Source organism: Manacus vitellinus, unplaced genomic scaffold (assembly GCF_001715985.3).
Source record: "Manacus vitellinus isolate BGI_N305 unplaced genomic scaffold, ASM171598v3 scaffold_11_pilon, whole genome shotgun sequence".
NCBI lineage: Eukaryota > Metazoa > Chordata > Aves > Passeriformes > Pipridae > Manacus > Manacus vitellinus.
In genome coordinates this window covers 3,423,890-3,437,987 of record NW_021938895.1, presented here as the reverse complement: position 1 = coordinate 3,437,987, position 14,098 = coordinate 3,423,890, and the positions used below count along the sequence as shown (strand labels likewise).

General features: G+C 42.4%; 1 protein-coding gene across 4 annotated transcripts in view; it reads left to right on the top strand.

The window, feature by feature from the left end:
- EVA1A (eva-1 homolog A, regulator of programmed cell death) overlaps positions 1–14,098 on the top strand; it is a 212,569-nt gene that overhangs the window by 187,635 nt on the left and 10,836 nt on the right. For all 4 annotated transcript variants that reach the window (XM_018088964.3, XM_018088967.3, XM_029965804.1 and 1 more), the window contains one exon: positions 12,457–12,621. In XM_018088964.3, coding sequence (XP_017944453.1) covers positions 12,457–12,621 — 165 coding nt within the window. The remainder of the gene's footprint in view (positions 1–12,456; positions 12,622–14,098) is intronic.

The window sequence follows — 14,098 nt, the reverse complement described above, 5'->3', positions numbered from 1 at the left end:
GTTTGTACTCCCCCTGTGCCCAGGAGTTATGGTCATGAATCACAGCCTTCTCCTGCCAGGCTGAGGTCAGTTTTAATACTTCAATATCTGATATATCTCCTATCAGCAGTCTGCATCTGGCAGTCAACAAGTTAACAACTATTTTTCTCCTCTAGCTGTTATGATTCCATGCAGTTATTAGAGTTAGGGTAATTAAGGTGGATTACTTCAGATTTTAAGTTACATGGATGGTTATTGGAATTGCAATTAATTACATCTTGTCCCTATAACCTGAGCAGGTTGTGAGGTAGATTTTATCCTATGCAGTTGCATTGATAGGGATTAATTTTCCTTTGGAGGACTGGCAACTCTTATTTGTGAGCTGAGCAAATTCTGAAGAATGTGTCTTTATGGAGATGGGCAGTGACTCTTCTGGTATGAACAGGGATTATCTCAGCATGGGACAGAAGTGCTTTGAAGGACTGTGTTTATGAGTTTCTTTGCTGTTTACAGGGTCTCATAAACCATCCCTGCCTAGATCCCCTTCAGGAAATTTGTTTGTTAAAGGTTTACGTGTTCAAAAGATGTTCACAACCTCTTTGTGTTGGATTAATCCTTTCATCTGATAAGATATCGGGGTTGGTGGGTTCAAGATATCCAGTGGAGGGAACAAATACTCCAATACAGAGCATTATATTCCACTTGAAAGAAGTGGCAACTTAAACTGAGTGCATGCCAGATAAAGGATCTGCCCTGGGTTCAAGTTGCTAGCAGCAAAGGTATGTGTTGAAATCTTCAATTTTTTTCTAAGAGTCCTAAAAAAGAAGCCTAAAAATAGAGGTCCTACAGTATGAAGTGAATTCCTTGGCTATGAGTTAGCAATCTGCATTTCCTACAGAATATGTGATAACAAACACTTTCAAACACATGGAAGGTTAAGACATGTCTTCATTTACACTTTTTAAGTGGCTGAATTCAGTAATTTTGAAATGTGAGAGATACCAGTGGATGGACCTTGCTACCCAAACAGGCAGAAACTGGGCTGTGCTTGGCAAAGGCCACCAGAAAGAGGGAATTGCTGACATTCCCAGAATGAACCCCTGGGACTTGGCTGGGGTGGCAACCTGGTGAATCAGGTATTACAAGTGGTCAGGATCTATCAAAGACCTGCCAGTCTGTTAGGGAGTACTCAAAGGAGTTCCAGGTAGTCCTGAAATAATTTATGTACTAATTGGTGGGTAGAATTTGATTCAGGATTGTTTAGCTCTGTTAAATTTGGAACAAATGAGATAAGCTTTTTGCCCGGCAATGTCCTACATCTGAATATATATATATATATATATAATTTACATGCTTGAAGCTCAGTCTTGCAAAGCCTTACGTACACTAATGCAGGTATTTAGCTGAAGTGGTTAAACTGAGGGATTAGTCAGCCTATCTGTATAATTGATGAAGGGACAAATTAACCACCTCCTGTCCCAGTAAAATGCCTTCCATTAGGTGGCATGAATTCAGGTCTCATTTGTGATGGAGATATTCATAGAAGTGAATCTTAATAACACGTGTGAAGGTGGGAAAGAACAGACTGGTGTGCATGAAATGTCCTGGCTGAACATTTCATGAAGTCTAATAGAAACAAACGCTTAGCTTTAAAAAACTTGTGTTCTCTTAAAAAAAAAACCCCAACCACTATTAAGTACTGGAAAGCTGCCACAAGCATCCAGCACTGCGTATTCCCACAGTTTCTTTCCAGTGCTCCCAGACTGTAGCTGCAGGGCAAGTTGCATAAGAGTGTAGGGTAGGTGCTCAGTAACATCCTTGCTGGGCTGTAACAAAACCCTGGCATTGTTTTCCATGGTGTGTATCTGCTTTTATGTGGCGTCAGGAAAGTGACTATAATTTGCTGTTTCACAAAACTGGCAGTTACTCACAGTAGCAATTGTAGTAAGATTTGGGCTTGCAGTCCTTACTGCTCCCTCAGGGTATGCATGGAAGCAAGATGATGCACGCTACGTGTTTTTCTATCAGAAAAATAAATAAAATAAAATACATAAACCATGCAAAGAACTTTTCACAGTCTCCAAGCCAAATGATTTAAAGCTTATGCGGTGTGTTGGAGAGGTTCTGCCTGTAAATGTACTTCTTTGAAAAACAGGGGAGGTTTAATACTCTCATAATTAAAAAACATCTATAGGGTTTTTCCTCAAACTTTCCACTGTGCTCAGGAAGTCTCAGCCCCATAGGAGGATGTCTCACAGGTTATGACTATGTGAATGGAAGGATTTATATTGAAAACAGTTTTGCCACTTTGTTCACAGATCCTTGGATTTCAAGTTTGTTAGTGTAGCCTGGCTTCTATAAGCCAAGTGCTGAACCACTGAGGAGCCAGTGATCCTCACACTGAGTTCTGGATCTCAAAATAAATTGTGTTTTTGTTCAGTAAATACTGATCTGCATTCATCTATATATAATTGAAGGGCATTTAGCACTGTAGCTGCCTTACACAGTTTTGTTCATTCCTAGTATTTACCCTAATTGAATTGATAACCTTTCCTTATGCAGGATTCCCAGTTTGGGCATCTCATGGGATCCTGAGAATTGCCACACTAAGTCAGCCGTGTGACCAGACAAAGTTACTGCCTTTAATGGCAGAGGTTACCAGCTGCTTTCTGATGACATTCCTCAGCTCCTGCTATTAAGGCACCCCTATATATTTGGGAAAAAAATTCTAGTTCTTTGTCTAGTTCTCTGCTGTTTGATTGAAGAGAGGAAAAGCTGATAGACTGGTAAAGAACTAGCACACACTGTTGGTTAAGTAGCACTTAGATAAAAAGAAAATATTTTTGTACAGAGAATAGTTTTAGTGCTGTAATTACAAACATTTTAATTAGGCAGGGAGAGCAGATGGGAAGAATCTCCTGGCTGTGCCTGCCAGCAGACACCAAGACAAAACATGGGGGAACATCCAGGGGTATGCTGGTTGTAGTTTTTTCTTAGAATTAGGGTTTTTTTTCTGGATCACTTTTCTGGTGCCTCACAGGTCACAGTGGTCTGTGGACTACAGAAAGGGTGATATTGCTACAGAGATGGGCGCAGGAAATTCCCTAGGTGTCTGTCTTGGTCAGTAGTCTCAGAGGAGAAATGATATTCCTAACTCTTGGAATATAATGGTTGGATCATATCAGGCTAGCTGTTGGCTCAGATGATGAAGCATGAGGCTTCTTGTGCTTTATTCAAATATTTAGGCAGTACAGTGTAGCTGTAGATGTTGTTTTCCCTGGTACCTTCCTTTCCTGTTGGAGCTTTGGCTTCCCTGCCATCCCTTTCCTGTCCTTGGTAGAGGCTGGCATGGCTTCCCATCAACTCTAGAGTGCTTCAGAGCTTCTGACCCTTTATTCCACCCCTTTCTCCTTACTTTGTCTTGGATATCCTTGCGCTGGCTTTCATTTGAGTGTCTCACAGTGATACATAGTTCTCACCCACCACTACCTCTGGGTGCGTAGTAAAAACATCTCCGAGGGACACTTTCCCTGACAGTGCTTGTCTACACTTTTCACTGAAATTTAAGGGAGTATCTTCTGCCCCAAGTTTTATGGAATTGGTTGCTGTAACTTAGCTGATTCCTGATAGCTTGCAGAGCTGGAACCACTTGGGTATGTGTTGGCATCCTGAGCACAGAGACCCTCCCTTGCTGGTGAGCTGTTCCTCATATGAGCAATGCCCTGGCTCTGGATCAGCCACACTTGAACACACAATACTTGCTGCTCTGTTGGCATCCTCCTGGGAGCCACATATTATGTCACATACTTTCCTGAAAAATAGATAAGCTGCACAAAGGAATTTCTGCCAAGCTCTACAGCCTAAATAAGTCACAACAGTTCTGTACTTTGAGTAATATAAAATAATAAAATCTTGCAGTGTTAAATGTTTGATTAAACTGAGTGAACATGATGAGAAGAAATAGGAATTGTGTCAAAGTGCGAAATTTAACATTACTCTGCTTTGATCCAAAGTCAAGTGGGTATACTTAGAGCACTGCATAAAATTACAGTCTGTAATAAGTCTCCTCTGAAAAGACCAACAAATGAGTATCCAATAAATGCCAAAGAAATCCATTCATGAGTGGGCTGGTGTGTACCAATGGAAGTGTGTGACAGATGCAGCCCAAACACAGGGAATAGGGAACACTGGCAGAATGATGCTGACTTCCTTACTGATCTTATTCTTCTGAGCCTCATGGAGAAACGATGCAGCCGTACTGCCAGAGAGGTCCTACAGCTACAGCTGGCAGAAGGTCCCATGGGGGATGTAGCCGAGCATGCTGGAATTTGGACAAGACTCAGCTTGAGTCTCATCCTCCTCAACATGAGGTATCTTGTGAAAATGGAGACTCTCCTGACTTTGGGAGCAGTCAGAAATCTGCCAGATGAAAGTAACTCTTTGTATCTGCAGGTATCTCTTACAAGGCTTTCTTCCTTTTGATCCATTTTTCTTTCCAAGTAGAACATGTAGGGAGCAGACTGGTGCATGTGATGCTTTCCCCTGTGCCCTTTGGAGACCAAAAACCACATCAAGCAGGAGATTTATGAGTTGCTGGCAATAGATGCTTCATATTCTGTTATTGCATTTAAGACGATGAAAGAAGAACAATGACTTTCAAGGCTATGAAAGCAGTAGGAAAACTGCCTGTGGATAGATCGAGCACATGCATCATTGGGTAGAAATTAGGGTGTTTATAGCTTCAAATCCTGATTTGGAAAGTTCAAGATAGAAGAAAAATATCTGAGTAAAAGATGTGAGGCATTTTGTAAGATTTCAACTCAGATACACTCAGGAGAATAAATCCAAAGGTAACATTATGATTCATTAACTATCCCTAATTAGGCTCCTAAATTTAAGTAGACAGGATCTCCCCTGGAGGCTTTCAAAGGCACCCACCTTTCACTGTTGATGATACAGGGAGCTTAGGAACATAGCTTATTTAAGGAGGACTTCTTCCCTAGATACCTACAGGGCATGCTTGGGTTGAGTTTCCAGATTAGGCAAACTGGCTCTTTTAATAAGTTTATTGCATATCTGGGCAGGCAGAAATCAGAGGAGTCAGGGGAAGGTGCTCCTGCTGCCCTGTGCAGGAGGGGGAGAGACTGGGAGGGAACAGTGCTCTTGTTTGTCTCTGCCCTGTGGAGTCTTGGTTGGAGGTGCACTGTTTCCTAAATCTCCTTCATCTCCTAAAGCCTCTCACAGCGCTGGGCCATATACCTGCGAGAGATTTCACTGGGAGGAATGGTGAGACTGGGCTAATTCATGTTGCATGGGCTTTGTTTCTGGACTGGAATCGTTTCCACTTCTGAAATCACTTCTCTGGTTGCAACTGCATGAGAAAAAGATAAGCATGTCCTTTTCTGAGGAGAACAAACAAGAGAAAGGGTTGTCTGTATTGTATTTATATTCTTATTGCACAACATTTCTTTAGTTCACTGCTGTCAGGATATACAGTAAAGGGCAAAGCATCTGGGCTGTCTGAGGAGGAGTCTTGGCAGAGTTTGCATGGGTTGTGTCAGACATCCCAGCTGGTACTTCTTCCCACCAGCCCCAAAATCACCAGCAGAATAGATGGTTTCTGCTTCAGGCAGTGTCTGGAGGGGAGGGGCAAGGAGGATGGCCCTGGCACAGGCTGTGGGCTTGGGGAGGTGTAGGTGGCTTTGGTTATTACAAGGCTATTTTCCCAGACAGTCTCACTTGCTTTCTGCATGGTGCTTGGAAGTGGACTTACTGTAATTGGCATGAGTCACTTCCTTGTTATTGGTGGTTTGGAACCACCGTGCCTGGAAAACATGCCTGCAGGAGGCTGAGGAACTCCCTCTTTCTCTTGGGTTTTGCATTCGGTTTCAGAATTGCAGACTATATTGATACTGGGTGAAAAAAATGCCTTTTTAAAAATAAGTGAAGGAGATAGAAGCTGAGGTCTGGACCACTTGCAATTGTTGAGCCTCTGCTCTATTTTTTTTTTTTTTTGAGAAATGAAGGTTTTTTGTGGCAACTTGTTGATCAAATCCCAAGTTTCAGACTTATGGTCTGTTGCACATAGTCCTTTCATGTCTCCTGTTGTCTCCTGGGACCCTTTACACTTCTTATGTAAACTGTACTATGTATTTACTCTAAATATGATATGTCTTTGCAGACAAAGAAGAGAGGTGATGTTGGGTGCACTCAGCCTTTTCCATGGGGATGTTCATGGAGACATTTTAAGAGCTGTAGGATCTGATCATCTCCTATGAAGTGATTATACTTATATCTGACCAAAAAAGCCCCCCCTGTCTGGTGTCAGGTCAGGACTTGAAGGTAGACTTTGGATGTCTGACGTGACACAAGAAGAGGCAAAACCTCTTTCAATGTGATGCAAAAGTTGCTTTATTCACTTGAAAGGGGCTCATCCAGCACTGAGTTACATAGGGTGTGGGCAACTGGAAAAGGTTTCAGCTTGTTCCTTGGCCATGTCTGAGACCCTTGGGAAAAAGCCAAGGGGGTAGGTTGTGCCTCAATTTGCTTTTTTTAGTCAAATTAGCATCTCCCACCCCCATGTTTCTAGCTACACAGTGATGTTAGTGTTAGTGATGTTAGTCACCAGGTGCAGAGTCTTCTTATGTGATTGTATTGTGTTGTGGTCTGGCACAGCCAAAATCTATTATTTTAATAGGCATTGTTGACTGAGTGTTTAGTGAATTTAGGTTTTACAGCACATAAAAAACACTTTTAATTCTGCAATCTGAGAGAGCCACATACCATACATGTGTGCAAAGGAATTGCTTTCTTGTGATAACTCAGAATCATGAATGATCCCATTACAGGCTGGATGCCATGCATTTTCAAGTCTCAAACAAAAATCCTTCAGAGCTGCTCCCTCTAAAAACCTGCAGTAGTTTATACTGGGTGTTTACTCACAGGAGGATTTTTTTTATTATTATTTTAAAAATTCCTGGCCCCAACCTCCCCAGATAAAAGGCTTGGTTGTAATTTTCCTAGGTGAGGGAGTCATGTTTTCAAATTGCACTCTGCTTCAAGCAGGCTCAGGAGGATTTGCTGAAGGTCCTGCAGATCTGCTTTAACCATTCTGAGCTTTGGGAGCAAACCTTATGGGCTGGAAATGCTCAGGAAAATATACAGCAGAGTACTGGAGAATGACAACCCCCTTGCCTGAGCTTTCATTGATCCGCTCCAGTTGACTGATGTGTATATATAGCAAAGGTGGAGGTCATAGGATAATTTCTTCCTGGGAGTGGAAGTCTTTAAGCATGTTTAGGACTGAGCGAGTATCAGGAAACACCAAATGATCAAATTATCAAAGAGAGGGAATGGTTTGAGTACAAGGCTGAAATACAGCGAGTGTCAGCTTGTTTTCTTTCTTTGGCACAGACTCCCTCTGTGAGATTGGACAAATAATTTTGATATTTAAACCCTTTCAAAACTCTGTCCCTGAGCCGATTCCCCATCCATAAAATTTGGGGGCTATAGCATCCAATGTTTTGATTAGGGAAATAATATATTTCCTTAAATTAAAACACTCAGCAACATATTTGAAAAGAATTCCTCAGAAAGAGCAATATTCCTCCGAAAATAATATGTTGTGGCAATTGGTCGAATCCCCAGGATTGGAGTGTTTAAAACTAGATAGATCAACGTAGTAGAAAACACAGCAAATTATCTTATTATGACCTTTTAGGACCTGAAGGGGGCCTACAAGAAATCTGGAGAGGAATTGTTTACAAGGACATGTAGTGATAGGACAAGGGGGAATGGCTTTAAACTGAAAAAGAGTATTTTAGATTGGATATTAGGAAGAAATTCTTTACTGTGAGGTGGTGAGGCACTGGAACAAGTTGTCCCAGAGAAGATGTGGCTGCCCCATCCCTGGAAGTGTTTAAGGCCAGGTTGGATGGGGCTTGGAGCAACCTGGTCTGGTGGAAGATGTCCCTGCCCATGGCAGGGGGGTGTGACTAGATAATTTTTAAGGTCCCTTCCAAACCATTCTGTCATTCTCTGCTCTTGATGAACAGAGGCGAGGTATCTGCTGGCCTTTTCCTTCTCTGTATTTCAGAATGTGGCTGCTTGTACACACAGTAACTTTTTCTTTTCATCAGCCCTCGGTTTTCTGGCCACACAAGAGAGTGCTTGTGTGAAAATCCCAGGAGAAGGAGTCTCCACCAAGTACAAATAACGATACTGTCAGCAGCACCAGCATGTGCCTTTTCACACTGTCCTGCTGGTTGCTTGTGCTGACTCTGATGGATCTCCTCTGCCCATGAGAGCACACTTGATTTTCCTTTACCCTGTTCCTCCTGGGGGAAGGAGGGGGGGGGAAGGTGCCAGGCAGTGGAGGAGAGGTTTTGTTGTGAGATTGGTACCATTAATTCATTGCAAATGGGTATTGCAGGTCTTGGTTTGGGAACTGGTATAAATTATTGCTAGCATGACGTTGATTCAGACAGATGAGCAGTAGGAGCTGGTAGCTAGCATTGCTTTTAAAGCAGACACAGAGGGATTATATAAGGACTTGAAAACCTGTAATGTCAGAGGAATGCTGTTCCGAAAGCTGCCTGGCAGATTTATAGCCTAGAACCAACTTCTGCAGGTGCCTTCACGGAGTGTCACAGCGATGGTGACACTTTGCTCTCCAGATCAAGTCCCGGCTGACGTGGAGTCCGTGTGGTGATGCCCCAGTTGGACCCTGGAGTGGGTGGCAGAGCAGGGCTTGCAATTGGAAAATTACATCTCTGCCTGTGCTGCTCAGCTGCCCAGCACGAGTTACTGTAGAATTTTATCTTTTGGATAAATATCCATATCTCAAGGCTGACTGCTACCCCTTGAGTGACTGAAAGTCCCCAGAGGTCCCTATAACAACTCTTTTCCTCTCTTCCAGAATATCCCAGCTCATTTCTCTTGTGCATTTTTAGGTACAGGGCTCCTGACTATGAGGTGTGTTAACACTTTGATTGAATCCCTCTTTCTTCCCCTCTTGTCCACATACATCACTTCTTCTGCTGACTGAGTTGCTTTAACTTCTCTGCTTGATTGAATGGAGCAGGCCAAGTGCCAACTCTTTCCTGCCAGGATTTCTGTGCTTAATACTGAGATAAGACTAAAATCCTAGGTACTTTTTTTCTGGTGCTTTTAATAATAAATAACTTTTCTTGACATCTTGCTTCAAATCATACCATGCTTTGTGTCAGATGCACTCCTCTCTGGAGAATTTAAGGAGGGCATTTCAAAGGAACCAGATGTTTAATCTTTCTTGTGGAGTTGGCTGCCACACAGGAGCTAACTGGAAATTGTGAGGTGTTTTACACTTGAGAAAGGCTTTCCATTTCACGGTCTTTCTAAATCAAAAGAAAGCTGTGTATTGGCTGAGCATCATATAAACCAGAAAAAGAACAGACTTGCTGCATGCCATCTCTCTGTTTACTCTTTGCAAAGATGGGCCTTTCCTGGCAAAATGTCCTCAAGACGTTTATGGAGTCCACAGAGAAAAATGATCCCTTGAAATGGAAAAGTCCAAGGTTATATGCTGTAGACATCCTGTGTTGCACAAAGTTGCTTCCAGGGTTTTAAACTGATCTAGTTGCTGAAGTGAAGACAAGCACCTCTTAGGATTTTTGAAAGTACCAAAGGGTGTGCTAATCACGTATGTTAAGCACATGCCTGCTTTTGGGAATCTGTCCTCACAGTCATCTGTGTTTTAAGGCACCAAATGTCTACTTGATGGTCTTCTTACTTCCTCAGCTATCCCAAAGAGATGAGAGCACAGCCCTACTCCAGTAAGGTGACAATAAATAGTCTCTATGAATGCTTTCCCCTTAATACTTCCTCATTTCTACTCTTCCTTGGGATGCTGTTGACCAATTGCTGACTGATTTAGCAAAGTTTCGCTTTACCTGACTCATCCCCTAGTCCTGTAGCATTTGAATGGTTGTGGCACAGATGCCAAGGTGGAAAAGCCGTAGCTCAATTCCCTGGGTGTGCTTAGATGGTGTTAAATGTAGAAAAGATGATGTTTCTTCCTCCTACTTGTCTCAAATGTTTAAGTGTCTGGTGGTGTCACATTTTCTAAGAAAGATGCGGGCCCACCCAGCCTGTGTTGTGCCCTGGAGATGGTCATGAGTGCTGGGAGGTGAAAGTAGATGTTTATGAAGAAAAGTAAGACTGAAATGTGAAAGACTAGTCGAAACCTGCTAAAAAATTGTCTTTGTGTCCCTTTTGCTTCATTTTCTTCATTGGATGTCTATCAATGTGTTACTGGGATGCAGTTTGGATGAGACCTGTGTAAAGGAAAAATGCCTTTCAGGTCCTCAGTCTGAGATACAGTAATAGAGCAATTTATTTTTGGAGAGTGCTGAGCTCTATGCACTCTGGGTCCCTTTGGGTGTCTTGAATTAGGCACTCAGAACTGCAGTTCTTCCTGCCTATGGTTTGCTGCATAATCTCTGTTCTACTCACCTCCTCCCCAGACTTTCTGATGTTTCCTTGGCACAGGTATCCTCCTCACTCCTGTCTAGTTCCTACCAAGGGTTGTGTTTCTTTTTCTGCCTTCCAACAGTTGCCAATTCAGGATTCACTAGAAACCGCTGTGCCAGCTCTTTGATATTCAGAAGCTCTGGGGTTTTCTGTCTGTTTCCTGACCTAGCATGACTCTACTAATAATGCAAAAACTTCAAGGCTGATGTCCTGGCAGCCTAAATCAGGAGGTCAGTCTGTAAATCTAGTTACAGTTTTCTTTGCCTCAGTAAAGGCAGTAAGTCGAACATAATGTAAACAAGGTGGTTGGATCACTTCACCCACCAGTAGTAATGTGGTGGGTGATGCAGGCAAATTTAATGGACATGATTAAATCTCCTGTTCCAGTCTGGCAGCTGATTAGCTGCAGGGGGCAGGCAGGAATTTCCTTTCTGCTCTGCAGTTGCACTCTTTCCAAGCCCTCCTTCATGCTTCTGCCAAGCATCTCAAAGTGCTTTGCATTTTTAATTATGCTTCTGAACGCCTCCGTGAAGAGTGGAGATGAGAGATAGTATGATCCCAAATGGAACCATGGGACAACTGAGGCACTGGGAGGTGGCAGCCTGCTTGGAATGAGAGAGGTTGGTGCCATTAGACTTGGAGAAAGGGGAGATGAGCATCCCAGAAACCTTCTCTTGGGGTTCATGTTGGTCTACTGAAATTGTGCCTGGTTCTTAACAGTCTGTGTCTTTAACACACTTAAGTCTTGGTTGTCTGCTTTTATGTGTATATTAGTATATAGTCACTGATGGGGAAATAAATCTTTCTCCTCTGGAAGTTTTAATTTATTTTTGTCTTTCATCACTCTCTTCCTCTGATTTCTGAACAGAATGGCCTGTATGTGTGTTTCTTCTCTTTGTATGGAGAAGCACTTTGCTCTGAAATAGCCTGAGGTATTGGCTGTGGCTGAGGCAGAGAACTGGTTCAGCTCTGTAAATGACTCTGTGCTTTGTCCCTATGGGGGAAATTAGTGAATTTACTGTGTGGGTTCACCTTCAGAGGGTGTACCTGGAGGTACACTGGCTTTGATTTCTTTACCTGAGATGTACAGCTGAAGAACTGGTCTTGCAACATCAAGGAGGAGAAAATACTCTTATTGAGGCGTGCTTTGGTCCAAAGAGGAGACCAGAGATGTCCAAAAAAACTGTCACATATTAACTTATCATCTTGCCCACATATTGCTAATGCCGTGGCTGACAAAACGCTGAGAGCAGTAGTGATTAGCTGAGTCTTCACCCTCCTCAGAGTGGTGGGAGTGGGCCTTTTGCAGCTTACTTACAGCCCTAAAGCCCAATGGGGAACAGTGTATTTTAGATCTCACGGGATGGGGAGCGTTTCTTACAGGTGGGATTTTTTATTTTTGTGGTGGATGATTTAAGCTTTATGATTTCATGTGAACAGCATCCTCTAGAGTCTGGTTTTGTGAATCTGGAGTGGACAGAAATCTTTGATGTTGAGGCTTGAGCCAGTCACTTCATGGCTGGAGAGAGGCAGTGTTTCAGGCATAGCCTATAGCTCCCACTGCTATAGGGCATCCTGCCCAGCACCCTGTCATGGTAAGAATAGAGGTGTCTTCCTGAAGTGCTCTGAAGCTTAGGGCTGAGGCCAAAGTCTGTCTTACTAGGCATTTAAGTTTCTAAGATGTGTGACTAAATAAAATGTCTGAATCTGATCCTTAGCCTAGTCTCAAGGCTTAATTGTAAATAAGCAATATCTTAATCACTTTATAGTTTCCAGCATTCTCTCATTGAATGTCTCTGTGCTGGCACTTGGAGAGCATTCATCATAGTGGAAGATGAATGTCTGTTTGGGCTGCACATGGTGTAATTAAGTATCAGCTGAGCCCGTAGTATAATGTGACAATTCTCGTTGTGACCAGCTGAAATAACTCACTCTAACAACTGTGCTCTTCTTACTCCTCTATTTCAGTTCCCAAGAAGCTTCTGCATGAAACTCAGCCAAGACCAACCAATTACCAAGGATATCAGAAGCCACATTTTCCACTGCAGCCAAGAGTGTTTGATCTCAATGTTATAGGGGACGGAGTGCTCCTTTCTGATGTCTCTCCTTCCAGTATAGGACGAGCTCTTCCAGGTAGCTGTGACTACTGTGATGTTGCCCCAAACCTAACTGTGTTGTGATAACTGTTCCTTTCTATCTCCTCATTTCTGTCTCCTGGATTTCTCTATTGTGCCCAAACCCCATCCATGTCACAGTCAGAAAGGAAGCTCTGAGCTGTGATCAGTGACGGGCTAAAGTGAACTGTGAAACTGTTCAAGAAACACTGAGTTTCCTGAAATAGCAGTCGTGGCCATGCATGTCAAAACTCATCACAGAAATACTTTGCAGACCTGTCTAATACAGTGGCAAAGGAAAAAAAAAACCCACACAGGGCAGAGACAGTAGATCTGCCTCACAGGGAATGGAGAAGTTTTGAACTGAGCTTTGAAATATGATGCTATTTTCATAAAATGCAAAGTGAAGAGATGTGAATGAAGTCTCAGGTATCTATAGGGATAGGTGAGTAGAAGGAAGAGGTGCTGTATGAATAAGAGAAAAGCATAGGTGAGCATGTACTGGGTTACTCGATGGTTTTGCATTGTTTCCCAACATGCAATGGATAGTATGTGACACTACTGAAATTTCCAGCCTGTGCTCCCAGAGGTTCAGCTCTAGGGTGGGTATGGGCTAAGCTGCCTTGTCTCTGTCTACACTCCTGACAATGTTAATCTGCAGCTTGGATAGTCAATCACAAATAATTAAGAACTAACAATAACAAATTTGTCCCTTTGGAGGCCTTACTGAAAAATCACCAAGGAAAAGAATTTTGAGTTAGCACCAAATAAATATTGTGATCCTGGAGATACTTTTAAACAAGAAAAAAGATATCCTGAACTCATTTTCATTCATCTAAACATTTCACTTCAATAAGTGACACCTTTTATTTAGTTTTCACATTGTTTATTCATTCATTTTCAAAATATACACTGCTTTTCAAACAAAGATGTCATTTTGAAATTAAAAGCTAAAAAAATGTTTGAAAAATAACAAAGCAAATACTTGGACATTTTCTGTTTTGTTTCTCTTATTAAAACTATTTGCTAAAGTCAGCCTGGTATCATGAATAGCCTCTCCTGTGTTTATACTGTGGTGTTGGGCAAATTATTGCTGGCTGAAATAATTTTGCTCAGCTTTGGTGTAAATTCATGGAGAAACCATTCAAGTGACTGGGAACAGCTAAGAAGGGTGAGGAGAAAACCAGTAGTAGTGAACTGATTAGGCATAGACAAGTTTTCCAAGCTAGCCAGGAGGAAAGGGGATGTATTCTCTTATGGTCCTGGAGTGACTTGTGGGGCCAGGGAACCACATAGTGTAGCAACACATGGCCCTTGTGAAATTGTGTGTGTTTGTTTTTTTCCTTCTGCATAAGTCCAGTTATTTTCTGTCTTCCATGTCTGTGCTTGTACAATCCTGCCAATGATAAAACCAGTTCTGTGGTTTTGTGGTGTTCTTTGCTGGAGTTTAGTGTATGCAGATGAGTATTCATTTAAAAACTGGTTTGATTGCATCT